This window comes from Podarcis erhardii (assembly GCF_964252035.2).
Source record: "Podarcis erhardii genome assembly, chromosome: 6".
In the NCBI taxonomy this organism is placed as follows: domain Eukaryota; kingdom Metazoa; phylum Chordata; class Lepidosauria; order Squamata; family Lacertidae; genus Podarcis; species Podarcis erhardii.
Genome location: NC_138510.1, coordinates 41,496,185 through 41,515,766, shown reverse-complemented (window position 1 = coordinate 41,515,766; position 19,582 = coordinate 41,496,185). Strand labels below are relative to the sequence as shown.

General features: G+C 46.0%; 1 protein-coding gene across 2 annotated transcripts in view; it reads right to left on the bottom strand.

Moving 5' to 3' along the window:
• Positions 1-409: 409 nt before the first annotated feature.
• SLC45A3 (solute carrier family 45 member 3) overlaps positions 410-19,582 on the bottom strand; it is a 40,151-nt gene continuing 20,978 nt past the window's right edge. The window contains exons 1-5 of one of the 2 annotated variants that reach the window (XM_081866723.1): positions 15,043-15,234; positions 8,139-8,540; positions 6,372-7,196; positions 3,727-3,992; positions 410-1,562 (exon numbers count right to left, since the gene is read on the bottom strand). In XM_081866723.1, the coding sequence (XP_081722849.1) occupies positions 1,131-1,562; positions 3,727-3,992; positions 6,372-7,196; positions 8,139-8,331 (1,716 nt within the window). In that variant the 5' untranslated portion in view covers positions 8,332-8,540; positions 15,043-15,234 and the 3' untranslated portion in view covers positions 410-1,130. Of the gene's footprint in view, positions 1,563-3,726; positions 3,993-6,371; positions 7,197-8,138; positions 8,550-15,042; positions 15,235-19,582 lie in introns of those variants that run through there. The other variant, XM_081866722.1, reaches the window with a different exon arrangement.

Below are 19,582 nucleotides of genomic sequence, written 5' to 3'. Positions count from 1 at the left end.
CTTGCTGGCACACTAGGCCTCTTTTTTCAGGACTGCACAGTGGAAGGTTGTGTAATGTGTTTGCGCCAGTCAGTCACTTAAAGCCAGGTCCCCCAGAGGAGCATGTTCTTCAAGCTACGTTTATGCGAGCCTCTCTGTTTGCACAAACAGCAAGCTCTATTTGGGGCATACACGGGGGAAAGTATCGGATGATGACCAAGGTTTTAATTTCCGTCATGCCACTGCAGACTTGCCGCCAGCTCAACCGCAGCATCCTCTGCTAAACAAGCCCCCTCCTACGGAGCCCTGCTCAGCTTATTTATACCACCTTGATCTTGGGTTCCGACCTGCAGCACATCTGGAACAGCTACTATGGGGAAGGGGTTGTTTCTACAGATGTGCCCATTCGCAATCTCCTTCACAAATCCCCCCCCCCAGTTCACACCAATACCCAAAATGTTATGTTACATGGGCGTGGCAACTCAGTATTCCCACATGAAGACCAAGCAACAGCAATGTATTAAAGGCACAACTAAAGTCCTATTGGCTTGCGAGGGCAATTGTGTCCATGTCTGAAGCACAGGGCCTGCAATGTTAATGAATCCTGCTGAAAGCCCACTCGTGCCAAGCAGGCTCCCTTGCTTCAGACAGCATGGGGTTGGGGCTGGCAGGCCACACAGCTCTGGAGAGAGAGTCCAGCAAATGCAGCTCAGCGCCCACCCCCTTCCCATTTGCAATGGTGTGAGCAGGGGCTTAAGAAGTGAGGTTAATTACAGCTTTGGTCCCTTCCTGAACTGTGTCACCATCCCGCCATGCCATGTGACAAAGCTAACAGAGCAAGTACCCTGTTGCAGAAAGGATGGCATTTTACTTTTCACACCCGCAAGCGTCTGCTGCGGGCCTCTGTGCAGAGGCACTTCAATGAAGGCATTAGGGAGAAACAGACAACAGTAAACCAGACTCCCTTTCGTTAGATACCCTGAGATCAGCCTAGCACTGCTTTTCCTTCAACCAGAGGGAGCCGGGTTTCTTTTTCTTTCTGTTTTTTGCACGTCTCATTACAGCACAACCTGGCAGGGAGAAAGAGGCCGCAATGTGCACCACCTGACCCGTTTCAATGTGCGAAATTCCCTCGGCAGCCTTTCCCCCTCCTACACAGAGTACTTGGCCATGTCACTTTTGTCGAAGATCACTTTGGTTGCAAAGTAAATGGCCACCAGGCCAAAGCCAGTGGCTGATGCCATGTAAGCGGTGACGGACTGCGTGAACTGGACAAGGGAGCCCATGAGAAGGGAGGGGATGACCTGAGAAAGGAGGAATGCACTGTCCAGGATGGCCAAGTCCGAACAGATGCCGCGGCTTGCTGCTGCCGTGTCCGAGTCTCCCACCATCATGATGAGAGAGACCTCACAGGGCGAGCTGACGCACAGAGCCGAGCCTGCGACGGGCGGGGAGAAAAGGCTTCCGCCGTGTCCATTCTGGTAGGTCACTTTTTGTCCAGGAAGGTGGCTCTTGAGGAAGCCGTGTTTCTTCTCCAGCTGAGCTGCGTCGTCTTCTTTACTTTTATATTTGGGCAAGTATATCTGAAATGGACGGGGGGAAGGTAAGATGCTATAATGCAACCCTACAAAAACATTGAGAGCAACAGAATGTGAAATTTGCTACAGACTAGGCAGAAAATGATCAGTGCTTGATGGAAATGGGAGTTCACTTCAGTTCCAAACACATGGAAAATACAACCCGTTTAAGGGCTGTGCAGTTAAAACAGGGCCAGAGAGTGTACAAAGCAACACCTTGTAGAAGGCAGCACTTTTGTGGCTGCAGCAGCAGCAGCAAAGCACTTCTCTTTTGACACATCATTAGCAGAAATTGAAGAAGACCCAGGCTATAGAAGATGGCGGCTGAGTTGGTGAGCAGCGGCAGTCTGTTGGAACAAGGACTTAAAACAAGGCGTAAGGGACAATATAATCTTTCCCCAGCTAAGACCAACTCCAAAGTCCAAATAGATCCATAACCATTTGGAGAACAGAGGGAGGGGGAATGGTGCATCAAACTGAAGTCAACCAGTTAGAAAAAAATGATAGTGTTCCTTGCTCAATGGTATTTTCAGCATGATTCAACAGAGTGCGTGGCTTGTATCACTACTTGGCCTTTTTGCTAAGATCAAGCGTAGTATCTGACACGGCTTGCGAGCATGAAGCTTCAGAGATGTTTAGTCTGAAGGCTCTCACAACACTGGGCTAGCAGCTGTTATGGAGTAACTCACTTGGGAAAAGAGGCGAAGCAAAAACAAACAGATGATGGAAATAGACACAAAGGGTTAACAACAGGCAAAGGAGAAAGAAGCTTAGAGAGCAGTAATATCCTCCCAAGAGGGGGATAACTCAGTAAGGAGAGGGACATCTGCCTCCAGCACAACCTGAACAAGATGCAATACTGTAATTATGTCACTTAATAGCATGACAATTAGGTAATACAGTGACATGTAAGCATTGTAACAACTGTTTAATACAATTATAGTGAGAGTGTAATATGTATAGTTAGAATTATTAAAACACTGGATTATGGCTTGCATCCAACACAGAGCTAAGTAAACATCCTGTCAGCACAAAATTCAGAGATTTCCACAGACAGTCGTACCTCAGAAGTCGAATGCCTTGCGAGATGAACATTTTGGCTCCCGAACGCAGCAAACCTGGAAGTGATTGTTCTGGTTTGTGAACATTCTTTGGAACCCAAATGTCCGTCGCAGCTTCCACAGCTTCCAACTGGCTGTAGGAGCTTCCTGCAGCCAATCAGAAGCTGCACCTTGGTTCCCAAACGTTTTGGAAGTCAAATGGATTCCGTTCGACTTCCAAGGTATGACTGTATACACACTTCTCCATTTAAGCAAGCAAGAGTCATTATCCCATATCACAGTCCAGGGTGACCTTCTAGACAGGCAAAAGCCCATTAAGAGGGCACAGAGCAAGAGCAATGGTGGTGTTGCCTGGGGAGGGGGGTTTGGCAAGTGAGAATCCCAAGGTCCTGATAGACAGAAATAGAGGGCCACATTTGATGCCCAGGCTAGAAGCACCCCATCGAGGTCTTTGAGAATCTGGCTGTAAAGGGCAGCTGCCATTATCCCTGACCACTGTCCTTGCTTGCTAGGGCTGATGGAAGTAGGAGCTCAGAAACATCTGGAGGGCCAGATGTTCCCCACTCCTGCTTTAAAAACCAATGCATTATTCAATCTTCACTACCACTACTGTACCCCAAGATGTAAATGACTCAGAGACATGAATCACATAGTTGTTAAAGGTAAAGGTAAAGGGACCCCTGACCATTAGGTCCAGTCGTGACCGACTCTGGGGTTGCGGCGCTCATCTTGCTCTATAGGTCGAGGGAGCCAGCATACAGCTTCCAGGTCATGTGGCCAGCATGACTAAGCCGCTTCTGGCGAACCAGAGCAGCGCACAGAAACGCCGTTTACCTTCCTTCCCACTGCAGCGGTACCTATTTATCTGCTTGCACTTTGATGTGCTTTCGAACTGCTAGGTTGGCAGGAGGAGGGACTGAGCAACGGGAGCTCACCCCGTCGCGGAGATTCAAACTGCTGACCTTCTGATCGGCACGTCCTAGGCTCTGTGGTTTAACCCACAGCGCCACCTGCGTCCCTCACATAGTTGTTAGGCCCTATTAAAACCACTTTGGTCAAGACTCTCTGGACTTTCTCTCTCACACACACATATACATACACATCCCCACCTGTTTTTCATGATGATAAAGCGATGCCAGTGTGTACGGCAAGATCTGCAGCACTGAGAAAGGAAAGCCTGTCAGGGCAGCAGAAACAGTGACGATGACAACACTCTGAGAGAAGCACATGATGATGGCCATCAGCGGGAATAAGGCCACACTGGCTAGGTAGACCATTCGTGTCCCAAACTGCTTCACCATCCGGTCCATGATTGTTGAGAAGATGATGGAGATGATGCACTGGAGAAAGAGGCCCAGGCTACCCATTCGAATCCCTGAGAAGAGATGTGTGTACATTGGGTGAAATGGAGAAAAACCAGGGGTCAGACGAAAAAGACAGCCAGGTTCATAAAGGCAAATAGCTGCAATGCTTTGAGTGCTAGTTCAGCTTTCAGTCTTATCAATTTTTAAGAAGCGTTTCTTAGCTGTTCCTGTATAGAAGTTCCCATTTCACAATTAAGAGGTGGGCAGGATAAAAATATGAATGCATTAAAAACGAAATATGCTTCAATAGCAATGGAAGGGCCAACACAGAGTCCAGAAGACATCTGTCACTCCTCTTGGCAGAACCAACAGATGACCTACATGCAAGGTCATCAGGCCTAAGTAGACTTCAGTTATAGGATTTGTCAACGTGTTCATTTAAGGAGGTAAGTATAAAGACATCCAAAGATTTGTTTATTAATTTATAGGACAATGTCCTCTGAAGACTAAAACAACTTGACATTGGCCATGGCTCTGAGATTGTTGAGCATCATTGTGTGTACACAATTGACCCTCCAATTCTGCAGAGCCTCAAAGGCACCACCAGGATATAAATGTTAAATATTACTTACAGTTAAGCTGGGTCACCCAGACCTTGAAATGAACTATTATATGAGAACAACAGGTAGGCAAGGGGCCAAGTAGCTTTAGTAGAAGTATTCAAGAAAGCCTATTACCAAAGCACCTTTTTCAGCTATGGAGAAGAGGCAATAGATCAGGGGTTGCCCACGGGTGTTCTCTGGGTGATGTTTGCCCACAACTCCCTTTGGCCAGAGCCAACGTGGCCAGTGATGATAGCTGTTGTGCCCCAGTAAGATCTGGAGGGCAGCACATTAGCTAACTCTGGCATTGCTCCTTGCTGGTCTCCAAAGTCCATGCAACATAAAAGGGAATCTAGCTGGAGCTGATGGGAGTTGTAGTTTAAAATGTCTGGAGAATACCAGCTTGGGGACGTCTGCAGAAGAAATGTTGAATTCCTTTTGAGATGCTAACACTCCAGATTTCCTTATTAACCTCCACAGGGAGCTTTCACGGCAAAATAATGTCCAAAGCTGCTCTTATGAAAGGCAATTTTGCTTATTCATTATTAATCTGATATACCATTTTTCTTCCCAAAGGAGCCCAGGTCAGCAAATGAATTTACTGAGCAGAGAATATGCTCCATAGGAGTGACTTTATGTGTTGGAGGATGGCAGCTAGATATCATGCTTTAGTTAAGTGCAATTAAAAAGCTGTACAGCTTTGTACATATGAGGTCCCTGGCTCAGTCCCCTTCATTGCAAAAATGGTCTTGGTTTGCAAGATAATAAATATACTTCCGTCCAAGATTCAGTCATTACTACTCTACTTGGTCCTATTGTGGACCTAGTTCAGTTGTACTCTGGTCTGGTATTACTCTGTACAAGGCACACCCACAACTCTGTTGTACAAACGAGAATGGTAAGTTACACTCCTTAGCTGTCTTTCCCCACCACCACCCAAGGGGGGTTTCATAGGATCGGTGCCAGATTTAGGGTGCCAAGCTGAGAGGACACAAAATTGTGAATATCTACAATTGCAAAGATCCATTTGGGGGAGGGCACAAAATTTTGGTCTAGCACAGGGCACCATATTGCAAAAGATTACCAAAGTCTGCTCCTGATAGGATCTTAACAAGACAGTGGGTTGCAGAAAGATATTATTAAGTTGCATGTGGCCAGCACATCGTATGCTTTTGAGGTCTTCTCTTTCACATCACATACACCAGGAACAGGGAACCTGTGGCCCTTCTTATGTTGTTGGGGCTCCAACTTCCATCAGCCCCAACTAACATGGCCAATGACAGAGGACATCTCGAGGGCCACATATTTCCCATCCCCCAACTTTGCTCTCGTCACACATAGAAATGACTATACAGGCCAATGAGTCTCCCAGTTCTTTTTTTTTATAAAAAAAAAAACCTGGCTTTAGATGTTTGGGGTGGGGAAGAGATTCCTTTATAACACAGTGGGGGAATTCAGGCTATAAGGATGATCACTAACCCAGGGCAATTCAGCAACTGCACTGCTGAATAAGGTTTTAGAACTTGGTTTCCCAGATCTAGAGCCAACACTATCACAGGACCACACTGAAACCAGCTGGCCTCATTCCACCACCCATTCCTCTTTCCCTCCACTTCCTGCTTCCTTCCCAAAGAATCCCACATTGAGCAAGAACCAAGAATTTGCAGTAAATAGAAAGGGTAACTTTATGAAAGTCTGCTTTGCTTGCATAAGTTATCAGAAGTAAGAGAAAAAGTTTGAATTATCCTGTTGCATAATTCAAAGGGTCTGGGTGCTGAAACTTGCTGTATTGGAAGGACATAAGCATAAAGCATTGACCACCCCACCCCCCACCCGAAATCAAATTACCTTCATCGTAGTGTCGCCTGGCTTCTGTGCCTGGCTCAGCTCTGGGAACTCCCTGATACAGTCCTTCCCCAACAAAGTCCGTGTAGAACAGCATGAAGGTCATGAGGGCCATCCAGCTGCATAACTCGGCCACGAAAAGTTGCCGGATGACCTTGGGGATGCGGCAGCAGACTCCGTGCAGGCGTGGGGCTAAGGCGCACAGGCTCCTGAAGGCCTGGACCAGATGCCTGGTCCTCAGAAAGTTCTTTGGAAGCCAGCAAGAGCAGCAGGCCAGAGGCGGGGACTTGGAGGAATCCTTCATTGCAGGGCCTGCCAGCACTTCTACCTGAGCTACCACTTCCTCCGTGACAAAGGCAGTGGCCAAGACGCAGCTGAGGAAGATGATGGTGAGGAGGCTGAAGAGGCACTCCTCCTGCCTCCCCAGGTAAGGAGCCAGGAAGCTACTGTCCCAGTCAATTGCCGGCAGCAGGTACCCAATGCAGCCTCCCAGGCTAACCATGAAAGAGTACATAGCAAAGGCCTGCCGGCAGTTGTCAGGCTCCTTGAAGAGATCGGAGAGGAGAGCCTCCAGAGGGGTGAAGCAGACTTGGCCACAGAAGTCAAGCAGGCCAATGCCCGTTATAAGGAAGGCGATCTCCAGGGAGCGGGTGTCCAAGGCAATGAGGCTGGCCAGTCGTTGTGCATGAGGGATGATCAGAAGGCTCAGTAAAACTCCCAGACACAGGACCCAGATGAAAGGCCGGCGGCGGCCATAGCTGCTATGCCACTGGTCGCTGGCGGAACCGATGAGTGGCACAAACACTAGGCCCAGAACTGGCCCAATCCCTGGAATTAAGGGGAGGAAAAGAACATCATTTCATCAGGCGGAAGAAGTTGACAAGATAGTCACTCTGCAGGCCCATGAGATCACTCACATAATCTGGGGAGAGACTCAGTCAAACTTTGGCCTGGAAAAGCAGGGCTCCAACCCCAAATCCCCCAGCCATGAGGCTCACTGGGTGACTTAGGGCCAGTCACTGTCACAACATAAAAACATAGCATTAAAAAAACAAACCTGCAGGCTTCCAGGAAGAGATGCACAGCCACTTTGCTGCTCCCTGATTTATTTTTTAGTCTTGTACCTCTTGTACCACCCAAACCAGACTAAACCTTGGCTACTGCTCATAGTTAGTGGCTTACCATGACATGCAAACTAGGCCTCAAGTTTCACTAAGTGGGCATGCATTACAATGTGCACCATATCTAGAGATTCCATTTCACTACAGATAAAGCCCCAGTTTCCAGTGCACAATTAAAACTGTCTTCTCTTCCCCCTGGAATTCAGACTCTTAGAAGCCCTCAGGTTTGGTATCCAAAATGAATTCACCATTACATAGCTGTTAACTTTCAGATTTAAAATAAGGGATCAGCAGCCTTGAAAATAAGGGATCAGCAGCCTTACCTGTCCCGGGAACAGTCTACAGGATATCTAACAATCTGGGATAGCAGCGGGAAGCAGCGGGAAATGGCGCTGGAATAAGGGAATTTCCCGCAAAAAGGAAGGTTGACAGCTATGTCATTCCCTGAAAACCTGTCTAGTTCTCTCTTAAACCTGCCTGGCAGTTCCTCTGGGGTCGTTACCATATTGAGGCCCTCCCTGTACATACAACAATAATGGGCATGTTGCACGCATTGTACCTAGAGGGACTACTGTAGACTTCTTTTCCACCACACTAGATCTCACACAGAAAATGGCCATCTAACAATAACATGAATAATGCCACCTACCCAGAACCATAGTCATGAACTTCTCCTCCACTCCCACTTCCAACAAGAGAGGTGGCACGTAAGTGATGCCGGCAGCCAGACAGACTTCCAAGCCAAAAGTCAGGGAGTTGACCAGTAATAGCTGGGCTTTGCGGTTCTGGAAGAGCATGCTGACCCAGGCCCTCTGAGCCATGCCACCGTTGCACCGCAACATCAGAGAGTTGTGCGCACCTAACACTGTTCTCCTCAGGATGATCCAGAGCAGGATTTCAGAGTCCTATGTTTTCTTTTGTGGCTCAGTAGCAAAAGGTCTGCAGCCATGTTATAGCCAGCAGTGGACAACTTCTAAAACGTTGCCTGCTGGTAAAAATCAAGAGTTTTGGCTCAGGATGAGAAGATTAATAGCTTGGACATCTTCCAGTGCTTCACATTCTGCAGAAGGAAAGAGAGAGAGAGAGGAAAAAAACTGAGCACAACATACATCAGTAGCAAATTTTCTGAAGTGGAAACACTGCTAGATTGCCATGAAACCATAAAGCAAACTCCTCCGCTGAGTAGCTCACCCTCCCTGCAACTCTTTCCCACCTTCAAAACATGTTTTAACAGCAGCTTCTTTGTTCCCAATAAAGAATGATCTTCCTCCACCTGTCTAAATCAGGGGTTGGGAATCTCTGGCTCACGGGCCTTCTCTGGCTTGGCACAGATCCCAATTTGGACACAAGGCTGTTTACCCACACACAATGCCCACCTGCAGCTGCCAATGCACAGTCAGGAAAGAGCCTTAAATTGTGCTCCCAACTGTAAACTGGAAAGGGAGACTTTCTCTCACCACCAGTCAGTCAGTCAGCTGGCTGGCCAACAGCACAGTCAGTCCTAGCTGAGTTGCTCTCGCCACCAGGCACAGCAGAAAAACAGAGTTTGAAGTCAGCTCTTATCAGCTGATGGGTGCTCAGCTCAAGCTCCCTGGAATCAGCTGCACTACGAAGTTCCCCATGGGGAGCTCCATAGCCAGCTAATCTTTGAAGGGGCTTGCAAGGAGTCTTCCTTGGCATTTTGAAGTGCAAGGATCAGCTGATCTGCCATGCTTCAAAGCACTACCAGACACTGGATGAATGGGCCACAAAATGGGAAATGCAGTCAAACGTGAGCAAATATAGAAAACGATGCACATTTGGGCAAAAGAATCCTAACCAAGAACGAGATCCAGAGTTAGGGTGGAGAGCTCAGCGTAAAGGTCAACTCAGTTTTCAGCAGCTATGAAAAAAGGCTATGAAAAAGGCAATTTTAATGCTAGCAATCATTACGAAACGGATCACCGCCAGTATTATAAAGCCTTTCTACAACTCTATGGTGCGGCCACACACTGTGTACTGTGTAGAGTTCCAGCCATAACATCTCAAATAAATCATTGTAAAACTGTAACAAGTGAAGAAAACAACGACTAGAATGGTGGAGTGGGGGCTAAAACATCTCCTTTACATCCAAGTCTTTTAAGTTAAAAAAAAAATGTGAGTAAAAGCAGACATGACCGAGGTTTATAAAATTATGTACTTTGTGCAAAAAGTGGACAGAGAAGACTTTCTCTATCTCTCATCATACTTGGACCTGGAGGTCATGCAATGAAGTGAACTGGCAGTAAATTCAGGACTTAAAAGAGGAAGTATAAACACAGTGTATGATTCATCTATGGAATTCACTGCTCTGGGAATGAGGTGATGGCCACTAGGTTGGTTTTAAAAGAGGAAACATCTAGTTGGCAAACATGGGAAATAGGATGCTGAACGAAAGGTCTTTGGGCTGATCACGGAGAGCTGTTCTTATGTTTCAAACATGCATAAACATTAAAGTCAGTAGGACAGGCTTCCAAGTAAATATGGACATGATGGCACTGCAAGGGTATATACCGTAACCCTTTCTGCACCTGTTGGGGAGTAAGTCCCACTGAACTCACAGGCACTTACCGGTACTTTTAAAGAAACACAGCTGCGGATGGTTGCACCAAGCCAAACTCACCACCCTCTGGCAACAGAAACGCAACCAGGGTTTTTTCCCCCAGCCAGAACTCAGTTCTGGCACCACTCAGGTGAGCTCTATTGCCATCGTAAGAGAACAAAGGAGACATCCGTACTCAGTTCCGGTACCTCTTTTTCTAGAAAAATAGCACTGAATACAACCACCCAGAGATCAGGTAAGCGCCACTGCCCCTTAAGTCTGATATGGAAGAAACACATATAGGATTGAGCTTAGCAAGTTTCCAACCTGCTGCATTTTCATTTATGAAGAATGAACTTGTTGCGGAGAGGGAAGATGTGAAGTGCCATTACTACATACCTGTACTATTAGAACAGCAGTGCTGCTTGGGAATTGCTAAATAGAATATTGTGGTATATGCTGGATAGTGAGTGAAATGAGTGGGAGAGGAATGATCATTAAGAGCCACGAACAAGTAAATTACAGTCATACCTCATGTTATGTTTGCTTCATGTTATGTTCTTTCAGGTTACATCCTGCGGCGACCCGGAAGTACCGGAAAGGGTTACTTCCGGGTTTTGCCACTCGCACATGTGCAGAAGCTCAAAATGACATCACGCGCATGCGCAGAAGTGGCAAATCGCAACCAGCGCATGCGCAGATGCGCCACTTCAGGTTGTGCTCTTTTCATGTTGCAAACGGGCCTCCGGAACGGATCGCATTTGCAACCAGAGGTACCGCTGTATGTGGAAGCAAAGGAGGCAGACTTTTTTATTTAATTTTTGCTTTTTGCTGAAGGTGCTGCTAGCAAAACCGGGGGGTGGGGGGAGAGAACTGAGGCTTCCTCCTCCTTCCAAACGGGTTTCATAAAAATAAGGCAGAAGTGTATTTAAAGGGTTGACCAACAACCTGAGCCTCAGGTCTTTTGCGATGGCCCCTGGATCCTAGACATACACACACTTTTAAAAACATTTCTATTCTTTGCTTACAGAATGGCTTTGGGCCTAAACCCGGAAAAACATATATGAATTAGCATATACAACTTTTATGCAAAGTTGGTTGCATAAACCTGTGCCCACCCCAGTCCTTTGAGGAACTAGCTGTGACACCTACTGTCCCCATTGCTGCTCCCATTCAAACTCAAAGCTTCCTCCTGAGCCCTTCTCAGCAAAGAAAACACACCAGACCTTCTCATTGGTTGTCAAAATGGGGGCACGTAGCTGGACGAAACAGATGCTGTTTTGTTCCATATCCTCCAATAAAACCAACCCCCTAGACTCTGATTGTAGTTAATATACTGATTAATCTGATGCCCAAATTACTGCCACTGAGCTATTTATTTGCCTTTCAAACATTTCCCCTCTCTACCAAGCAACTGCTCAGTCATGTATATAATAAGAGAGCAAAGAAGCATGAAGACAAATAAGCATACACTTCTTTTGAGAGAGAACTTTAACCCTAACCATCATGTGCCTGAAACACAATCCACCTTTGCTAAGAAACAGGTTAAGAGAAACACCAAAATACAACAGTAGGTGGCACTACTGTCTCTAAGACATGCCTTACCTGTTGCTATAAAACTGGAAGTTTAATATCCCATCATAATGAATCCCTTTAACACGCAGTTTATCCTTAAACCACTGTGTTTGTCTTTGCTGGAGCTCTGAGGCTATTATCCACAATATGTAGGCCGCAAAGCAGTTTTCCCTTAATAAGGGGACTAAGAACAAGCAAACCTTCCACAATGAGCAAGTTTAGTCTTCTGTTACAGGCCAAATCCAGCATGCATCACATGCACTCAAATGCCCCCCCCCAAAAAAAAGCCCTGGGGCAAACGTATCCTACCAGTTCCTGAACCAGCATGTAAAGATCAAGGACATTTACAGTTTTTGTGTTTCTATGTCAAAATCCACCGAAGTTAGGGAGATGTGGAAGGAATACAGCTCAGTGGTAGGACATCTGCTTTGCATGCAGAAGGTCTCAGGTTCAGTCCCTGGTATCTCCAGGTAGGTCTGGGAGAAATCCCTGCCCAAAATCCTGGAGAGCTGCTGCCAGTCAGAGTAGACAGTATGGAGCGAGATGAACCAACAGTCTGACTTATTATATGGCAGAATGTAAATAAAAATTCTACAGCCTTCTAAAAGGGTATGCTAAAAAGTGGGTTTTTTCTGAGGTCACTTAACCACAACGTCTGAATCAGACGCATCTGGTGCCCACAGATACTCTCTTTTCTTTAGAGGAATACAGTATTCTTCCAAATTTAAGGTTTGTTCTTCCTTTCTGGACTCTTTGGGTCGTTTAATAAAAGGGATAGAATTCTTAAGTGAGAAACACCATTAAAAACAGGCAGGAAACAGCCCTCTCACGACAGCTTGAGGTAGTCCCATTTCCTAGAACGGGACACACAATGACACAGAGCCCATGTGACTTAGGAAGTATCCCCCTCTTGAGCAGACCACGGACATCTGAATGGGTTTGTTCAGGAGAATTCAACCAATGGCCAATCCCCAGCATTTGTTATCATCATGAAACCTGCCCATGTCGAATTTTATTAATTGACTTAACTAAAGTATTTTAAAAGCCTTTCAGGAGAAGTATCCTCATGGGCTCATCACAGTGATGTTCAGTTTAAAAGTCAAATGATAAACTTCTCAAACAGGCATAAGCAAACTTGGTCCTCCAGATGTTTTGGGACTACAATTCCCATCATCCCTGACCACTGGTTCTGTTAGCTAGAGATCATGGGAGTTGTAGTCCCAAAACATCTGGAGGGGCGAGTTTGCCTATGCCTGTTCTAAAACAAAATTTAAAAGGGGGAGGGACCAAGATACCGTACACCGCAAACATTTGGGGTTTGGGAAGCAGTTAATGGAAAAGGTGCCTGAATTTTTCAAGTGTTAAAATATGAAGAGTTGTGTCTTTACTGAGCTGGCCGGCGGCACCTCTCATTTGCAAGGCGTTCTCCCTGCAGACTCTCCGGAGACATTGCCACATCAAGACTTACCTATCTCAGCTGGGAAAGTGATGACAGGCCTGTCACTGAGTTATGTTCTCCAACAGCCAACCAAGGCAAACGGCTGCATGATGCACCCAGGTAATCCGCAAGGCCCACGCCTCTCTAACTTCTTCTGAGGTCATCGTATATACAGAGGAATAACCCAGAAGAAGCCAACTCCTATTAGTTAGTTAACTGCCTGAAATTTATGTGGCTTTGGAGAAAGCCTGTGTGTACAACTGTATCCCAGGCACACCAACCTTTCCCCAGAGAAGCAATTATGGCCCTTAAAGGCTTTGCTTGGAGTTGAGAAGTTCATGGGGCTGTCATCTTCATTCTACACATAACCGGTGCAGACATTTTCATGCCTGACATCCTTCCCTTCTCCAAACAATTCATTCACCTCTCACCCATCTTCATGGTTTTTAATGAGACTACAGAAGAGCACATTTCCTTTGTACACTTAGGGGGGGAAACTATGACCAAGGTAGAGGGAGAAGATGCACAAACCATGTAGAGCAAAACAGGGGGAAAGTTAGCGCACGGCACGTTGAAGATGGAAGCCAACTAAAGATCCTTCATCTCCTAAAGGGAGATGCTATAGACTCCCAATGGTTTTTTCTTCTTCCTCGAATATGGAAACCCATCTTTACTGTTAACTAACTGCGGAGGGGAGAGGGTTGGAATGTGGGCAGATATCATCATGCAGATGAGAGGAAGTTTCCCCAGCTTTCAAAGCTGGAAAGGATAAAACTATTTACACCCCAAGTCATGTTTCTTGCAGGATCACAGACTTGTAGAGCTGGATGAGACCAAAGGGATCATCTAGCACAACCCCCTGGAATGCAGGAATCTTTCACCTAACGTGGGGCTCAAACCCTTGGCCCTGAGATTAAGAGTCTCATGCTCTACCGACTTCTTTCTAATAATTCTGAGTAGTGACCCACTTGGCAAGGGTCAGTTCTTCACATCTGCCAAGATTTACTCAGTCGGCAAATGAACCCACCCATCCACATACCCCCCTCCGTACATATAAAGGACACCATTTTGCTAATTACATTGTTGATTAGGATGGTTAGATGGAGCACTGGTATGAAATTACTTCCCCCACATAGTCACAAGCGCTTTGAATTCATCAGTCCTATATGATTCAACTGAAGATGAAAGCACGGTCTGTGATGAAGGATGTGTTGAGAACTTTTGATCTTACGCATTAACTAAGTCCTGTTAAATTCTCTTAACAAGTTCCCCAGATGACAGGGATGGTTAGAGGACACACATTTGAGATACTGTAGCACACTGATTCATATAGTACTTATTGGGGAAACTGATAAAGGCTAAACTAGACAATCTTCTAGGTCTCTCCAGTTTCTGCAGTTCCCTCACCAAGATCAATAGCATAGCTCAGTCGGTAGAGCATGTGACTCAATCTCAGGGTCCTGGGTCCGAGCCCCACATTGGGCAAAAGATTCCTGCATTGCAGAGGGTTAGACTAGATGACAAATCTATTATTCTGCTTTGCTTCAATACTAAACACTAGACAAGTCTCTCTCACATGCAAGCCTAAATTCATACCCTTTAGCCTGGATTTATTGGCACACATTGAAAGCAAGGATGTGTGAACAGGCAGAAACTGAGAGAAGTTCCTGGCTACCACATAATTCCTTTCCCCTACTTTAGTAGTTTATGGGGTGGGGGGAATGTGTCCCCAGTAGAATTTCCTGCTGCAATATTTCAATAATTATATGTCACACAACCGTCAAGCTTTGGATGTGAAATTCTGCTTCTCTCAAAACATTTGTGTCTCTCTTCACGGAGGGGGAGGGGGGGAGGGAGATCAGAAGAATTAACAGGATGAAACAGGAAAACACAGCACACAGTTAAGAAAGCAACAGGATCATGCTATTCCAGCCTCCAAAAACGTCTGAAAAACCACCACTTATCTCTAACACGAAGAACAAACTCACCCCGATTCTCTTCTGAGGCTGTGGGGCAACAGGTGAGCTCCCAGCACATTGGTTTCATCCCCTCAGACAAAGCTTCTTCAACAAAGTGAGCCTGACCCAGACACAGAGAGTGCACCACTCTAAGAGGTAGTGCATTAGTTTGCAGAAAGGAGGAGGAGTTAACCTATACTCAGCACACCTATCCTATTTGGTTTGGGAGCCCTCCCTGCCTTTTTTTTCCTCCTGTTGCCATCACCAAAGAATCGCATTGCAAACTACTGTATACTGCAGGCATGAAAAGGTGATAGATCAGGATCTACTGGTAGATTTGCAGTAGATCACCAAGGGTTTGACAACAGCACCAACAAAATGGCTTTTTAAAAACAGCAATTAGTACTGCAAACCAATTCCTAAACTCAGAATATGCTCCAAGAAACCCTGAGCTAAATGTCTGTTGCTCCTGCCTTTTTGGTAGGCAGATCTTGGGGTTCTAGTAAAAAAAACCAAAGCTGAAGTCTGCCAAACCCTGTTTTACAGAGAGATTGCCAGATGCAACATTGCTGTTCCACTTACAATGTGCCATGTGCTTCTCTTTCCGGAAATATCACTGTGCCACGGAGCAGAAGACCTTATTTAAAAGCCTCCCAGTGCTAATGACAACTTTCCCACTTTCCCTGTCCAGAAGGCTCCTCAGTCTTTCACACTAGCATTACAGACAGTAATCCAACAGGTGAATGAAATCCCTGCATTTCATGGAAAGCAATGCTTCATTCTGCTGAATTTCTCGCACAGGTGTTTAAAGAGCACAAGAGCCCTACCTGGGATGGGACTGTGGGGGCCCCAGAAGTGGAAAGCCCGCCTTGACAGTACAGTTTACTGTGAGCGCTGTCTTCAGAACAGAAGAGTTGGTACTGAAGTGGGATGCAAGATGATCCGCAGAGAACCGGCATGGAATAAAAACTATGCCCCACTTATGCACTCCATGAGCAGCTCACCCAGTACGATGTCACTGTACAGCACTCACTGACTCAAAGCCCCTGTATAGGAACAGGGCTGCTTATCCCTGCTTTCATCCAGGTTTCATAGATGCCAAGAGATCTGGCTGCTACACCAAGTTAAGGCTTTGGTCTGGGACCGTTTGAATTGGGACAGAACTAAAAAGGAAGAACTACCCAAGGGAGAACCAATGTTGTGCTGTTCCTAATACAACTGCGGCTTGTTTTCCAAAAACTCATTTTTACTGCCGTTTCAGGTGCAAACTTAGCATGGAGAACAAGCAGCATGACCTCGGCATTGCCCTCCATCATTAAATGAATGGGGTGGAGCTGTCCCGGGTTGTATGGAAAAACTGTGGCGGAAGGAGGGAAACTGTTAGGATAATTTGATACTCTGCATTTGGCAGGTGCCAGTTTGGCTACAAATAACAGTCCCTGCAGAGAACAAGCATATATTATAAACCACTGATCTCCACCACAACAGCTTTGCCGGCAGACCGGACCTGTAGGCACACAGTCAAATGAGATGCTATATAGGGGAAGAGTCCCAGCCACAGAGGTACATTTGGAGCCCACCACGCTGAAAATAAAGCAGTGGTCCCGTCACTGTAATGAAGCTGTCCTGTTCACACCTTTGCTGGCCGCATGCCCACCTGCCCCTCTCCAGAAACTCTGCGTCAAAGACCCAGGAAGGACTGTAGCCCATAAGCACAGGACATGCACATGTTCCCAAATTAAATCTGCTGCATCTCCTTATCTAAAGCCTTGAAGAGCCACTGCCAATCAATGCCCAATTGACAATGCTGAGCTAAATGGACCACTGGTCTGGCTTGGTATATGTTCCTATTTGGAGAGGCAGTGTGGTGTGGTGTAGTGGTTAGTGTGTTGGACGACAACCAGGGAGACCTGTAGCTGGATCCCAACCCAACTGGAAAGGGGCTCCTGTGGCAAGCTGCCACTCAGTAAAAGACTTGTATTCACCCACAGACTGTAAGCATTCCTGGCAAAGAGTGTATCGCGATATTCTGTATACTAACTAGCCCAGCTTACTAAATAGATGCTAAATTTAATGGTACAATGAAAACTAACCTCCACACTCAAACTGACTCTAAGTAAACAGATGCAGTTTGTCCCAGTGTGTTTAATCCCCTCCAAGATTTCCATTTAAAAAAAACAAAACACGGTCAGATGTTATCTTGCTACTTTAAATGCATATTCTGTTAAGCTGTGAATTATAAATACATTCATAAACCATCTGTCCTTTTCTTATGCAACATGCAGTTTTATTAATAAAAAAATAAGCAACTGCCTTCCATGAAAGCAGTATAGTCACTGGTGTCTAAACAGATCAGGCAGAGAGCTGAGGCGGGTCTGCTTTCTCCTGAAAAGAGTATACACAGTACAGGATACACAAGCCCTACCTGATGAAAAATGAATGACATTTCCCCCCAAGAAACAACAGAACAACTCATCAGAACCTCCTCACCTGGAAACCAGGTAAGTGGGCTGGGCCTCAACTTGATTTAAAGGGGGAAAGCTAGACAAAGGGAAGGTTTAAAAGCACAGCTTGGGAGGACAGCACAGTTCTGATAATGGCCAGGCAATCAAACAAGCCTGGATGTTTAGCATTCCTGCAGTTTCAGGACAACTCTCCTCCTATTTTGCTCTGCAAAGTCGTGGAAAACAGCTTTTTTTCTTCATGGATGTGCAAACTGGACAACAGTGACAGAGCAAAAAAGATAGTGAGGATTCTACAGCAGCTGCCAAGCCCAGATAAAACACTTCCCCATTTAGATACACACACACACACACACACACACAACTTTCCAGCTTACAGTCACAAGTGTTTTTTTAGAAAATGTTATTGGGCAGGGACAAAATCATTCAAAATTCAGAAAATCCTTCCAAGAGGAGTTACTCTCACCGAAAAAGAATAGGATTTAACACTGTGCTAGTACCCAACTGTATTGTAACATCAAATATGCACTTAATTCCTATATCATTTACAGCATCTGTTGAGAACTGGAACTTTTTTAAGTATTTGCTGCTTTTTCACTTTGCAGTCTCTTCAAGGTGGCTCACAATAATGGGATTCATGAACCTTCACTCTGTATCTGAAGTTCAGAGGTGAGTGTACCCCAAATCATCATCATCATGTACCCAAAATGGCACCATCTACACACAAGGAAAGTCTTCAGAAAAATATATTTTTTGGGGGGAGGAATGACACACCTAAAACAGTCCAATGTATAGAAAGCATGCTCAGTGATCAAAGATTGCTGGGTGGCGTAATGGTTAGAGTGTTGGACTATCAGCCATGAAGCTCCCTGCCTCCCGCTGCTGCCATGCTACTGGGAGCTAAGCCATGGTTTGTACATGAACCCAGGCAGGCTCATGGTTTGTCTCCCTCTAAATAAATCATGAATTGTAAACTAAGAACAAGCTTTGGCTACAGTTCATGGTTTGTTTAGAGTGAAAGAATCTACAAGCTCAAGTTCTCTCAGTAACAGGGAAACAGCAGAAGAGGGGCAAAGCAGTGGCTTTTTTATTATTATTGTGCACCAGCACATTTGCTCATTCATGCCAAGGCATAGTTTGGCTTAGGGATGCGGGTGGCACTGTGGGTTAAACCACAGAGCCTAGGACTTGCTGATCAGAAGGTCGGTGGTTCGAATCCCCGCGACGGGGTGAGCTCCCGTTGCTCGGTCCCTGCTCCTGCCAACCTAGCAGTTCGAAAGCACGTCAAAGTGCAAGTAGATAGATAGGTACCGCTCCGGCAGGAAGGTAAACGGCGTTTCCATGCACTGCTCTGGTTTGCCAGAAGCGGCTTAGCTGGCCACATGACCCGGAAGCTGTATGCCGGCTCCCTTGGCCAATAAAGCGAGATGAGCGCCGCAACCCCAGAGTCGGTCACGACTGGACCTAATGGTCAGGGGTCTCTTATAGTTCGGCTTAGCATTGTGTGCTAACCAGGTCTAAGTGCCCAAGCTCTAAAGCAATTAATCTTAACTATGCTTACCTGGAGATGCTAAAGGCTGAACCCGGGGCTTTGCATGAAAAGCAGACGCTCTTCCATTGCGGTACAACTAGGCAATATCTGAACCAATATTAATGGAGTAAAGGCAGGGCATCAGTGAAAATTTTGAAACATATTTCCCAGCACAAAGTACAGCAATTCCCTCAGGGCAGCTGTGTTAAATTAAATTCTGGCATCTCTTTCGGGTATTTTTACGAGTACGAAATTGGACCAAATTCGGTTTTTAAAATTAAAATAAAACATTGCGGGACATAAATGTGTGAAATTGTGTGACTTGGGAACTACGCATAGTTTTCTTTTTTAAAAAAGATAGATTTAAAAAGTGCTAGCCATGATCCAAATCTGCCCTCCCCACATGGAAAGCAGGAGGGCACAAAGGCCATACCTGTGAAGGACAGAAAACTGGAGCCAATGGGGTGGCAGATGATGGGCCCAGTGGTGCAGCGTGGGTTGTCAGCACCCGGGGCAAGGCAAGTAATTTACGCCCCCTAACCCACATGCCTGGCACCCCCCCCACACAC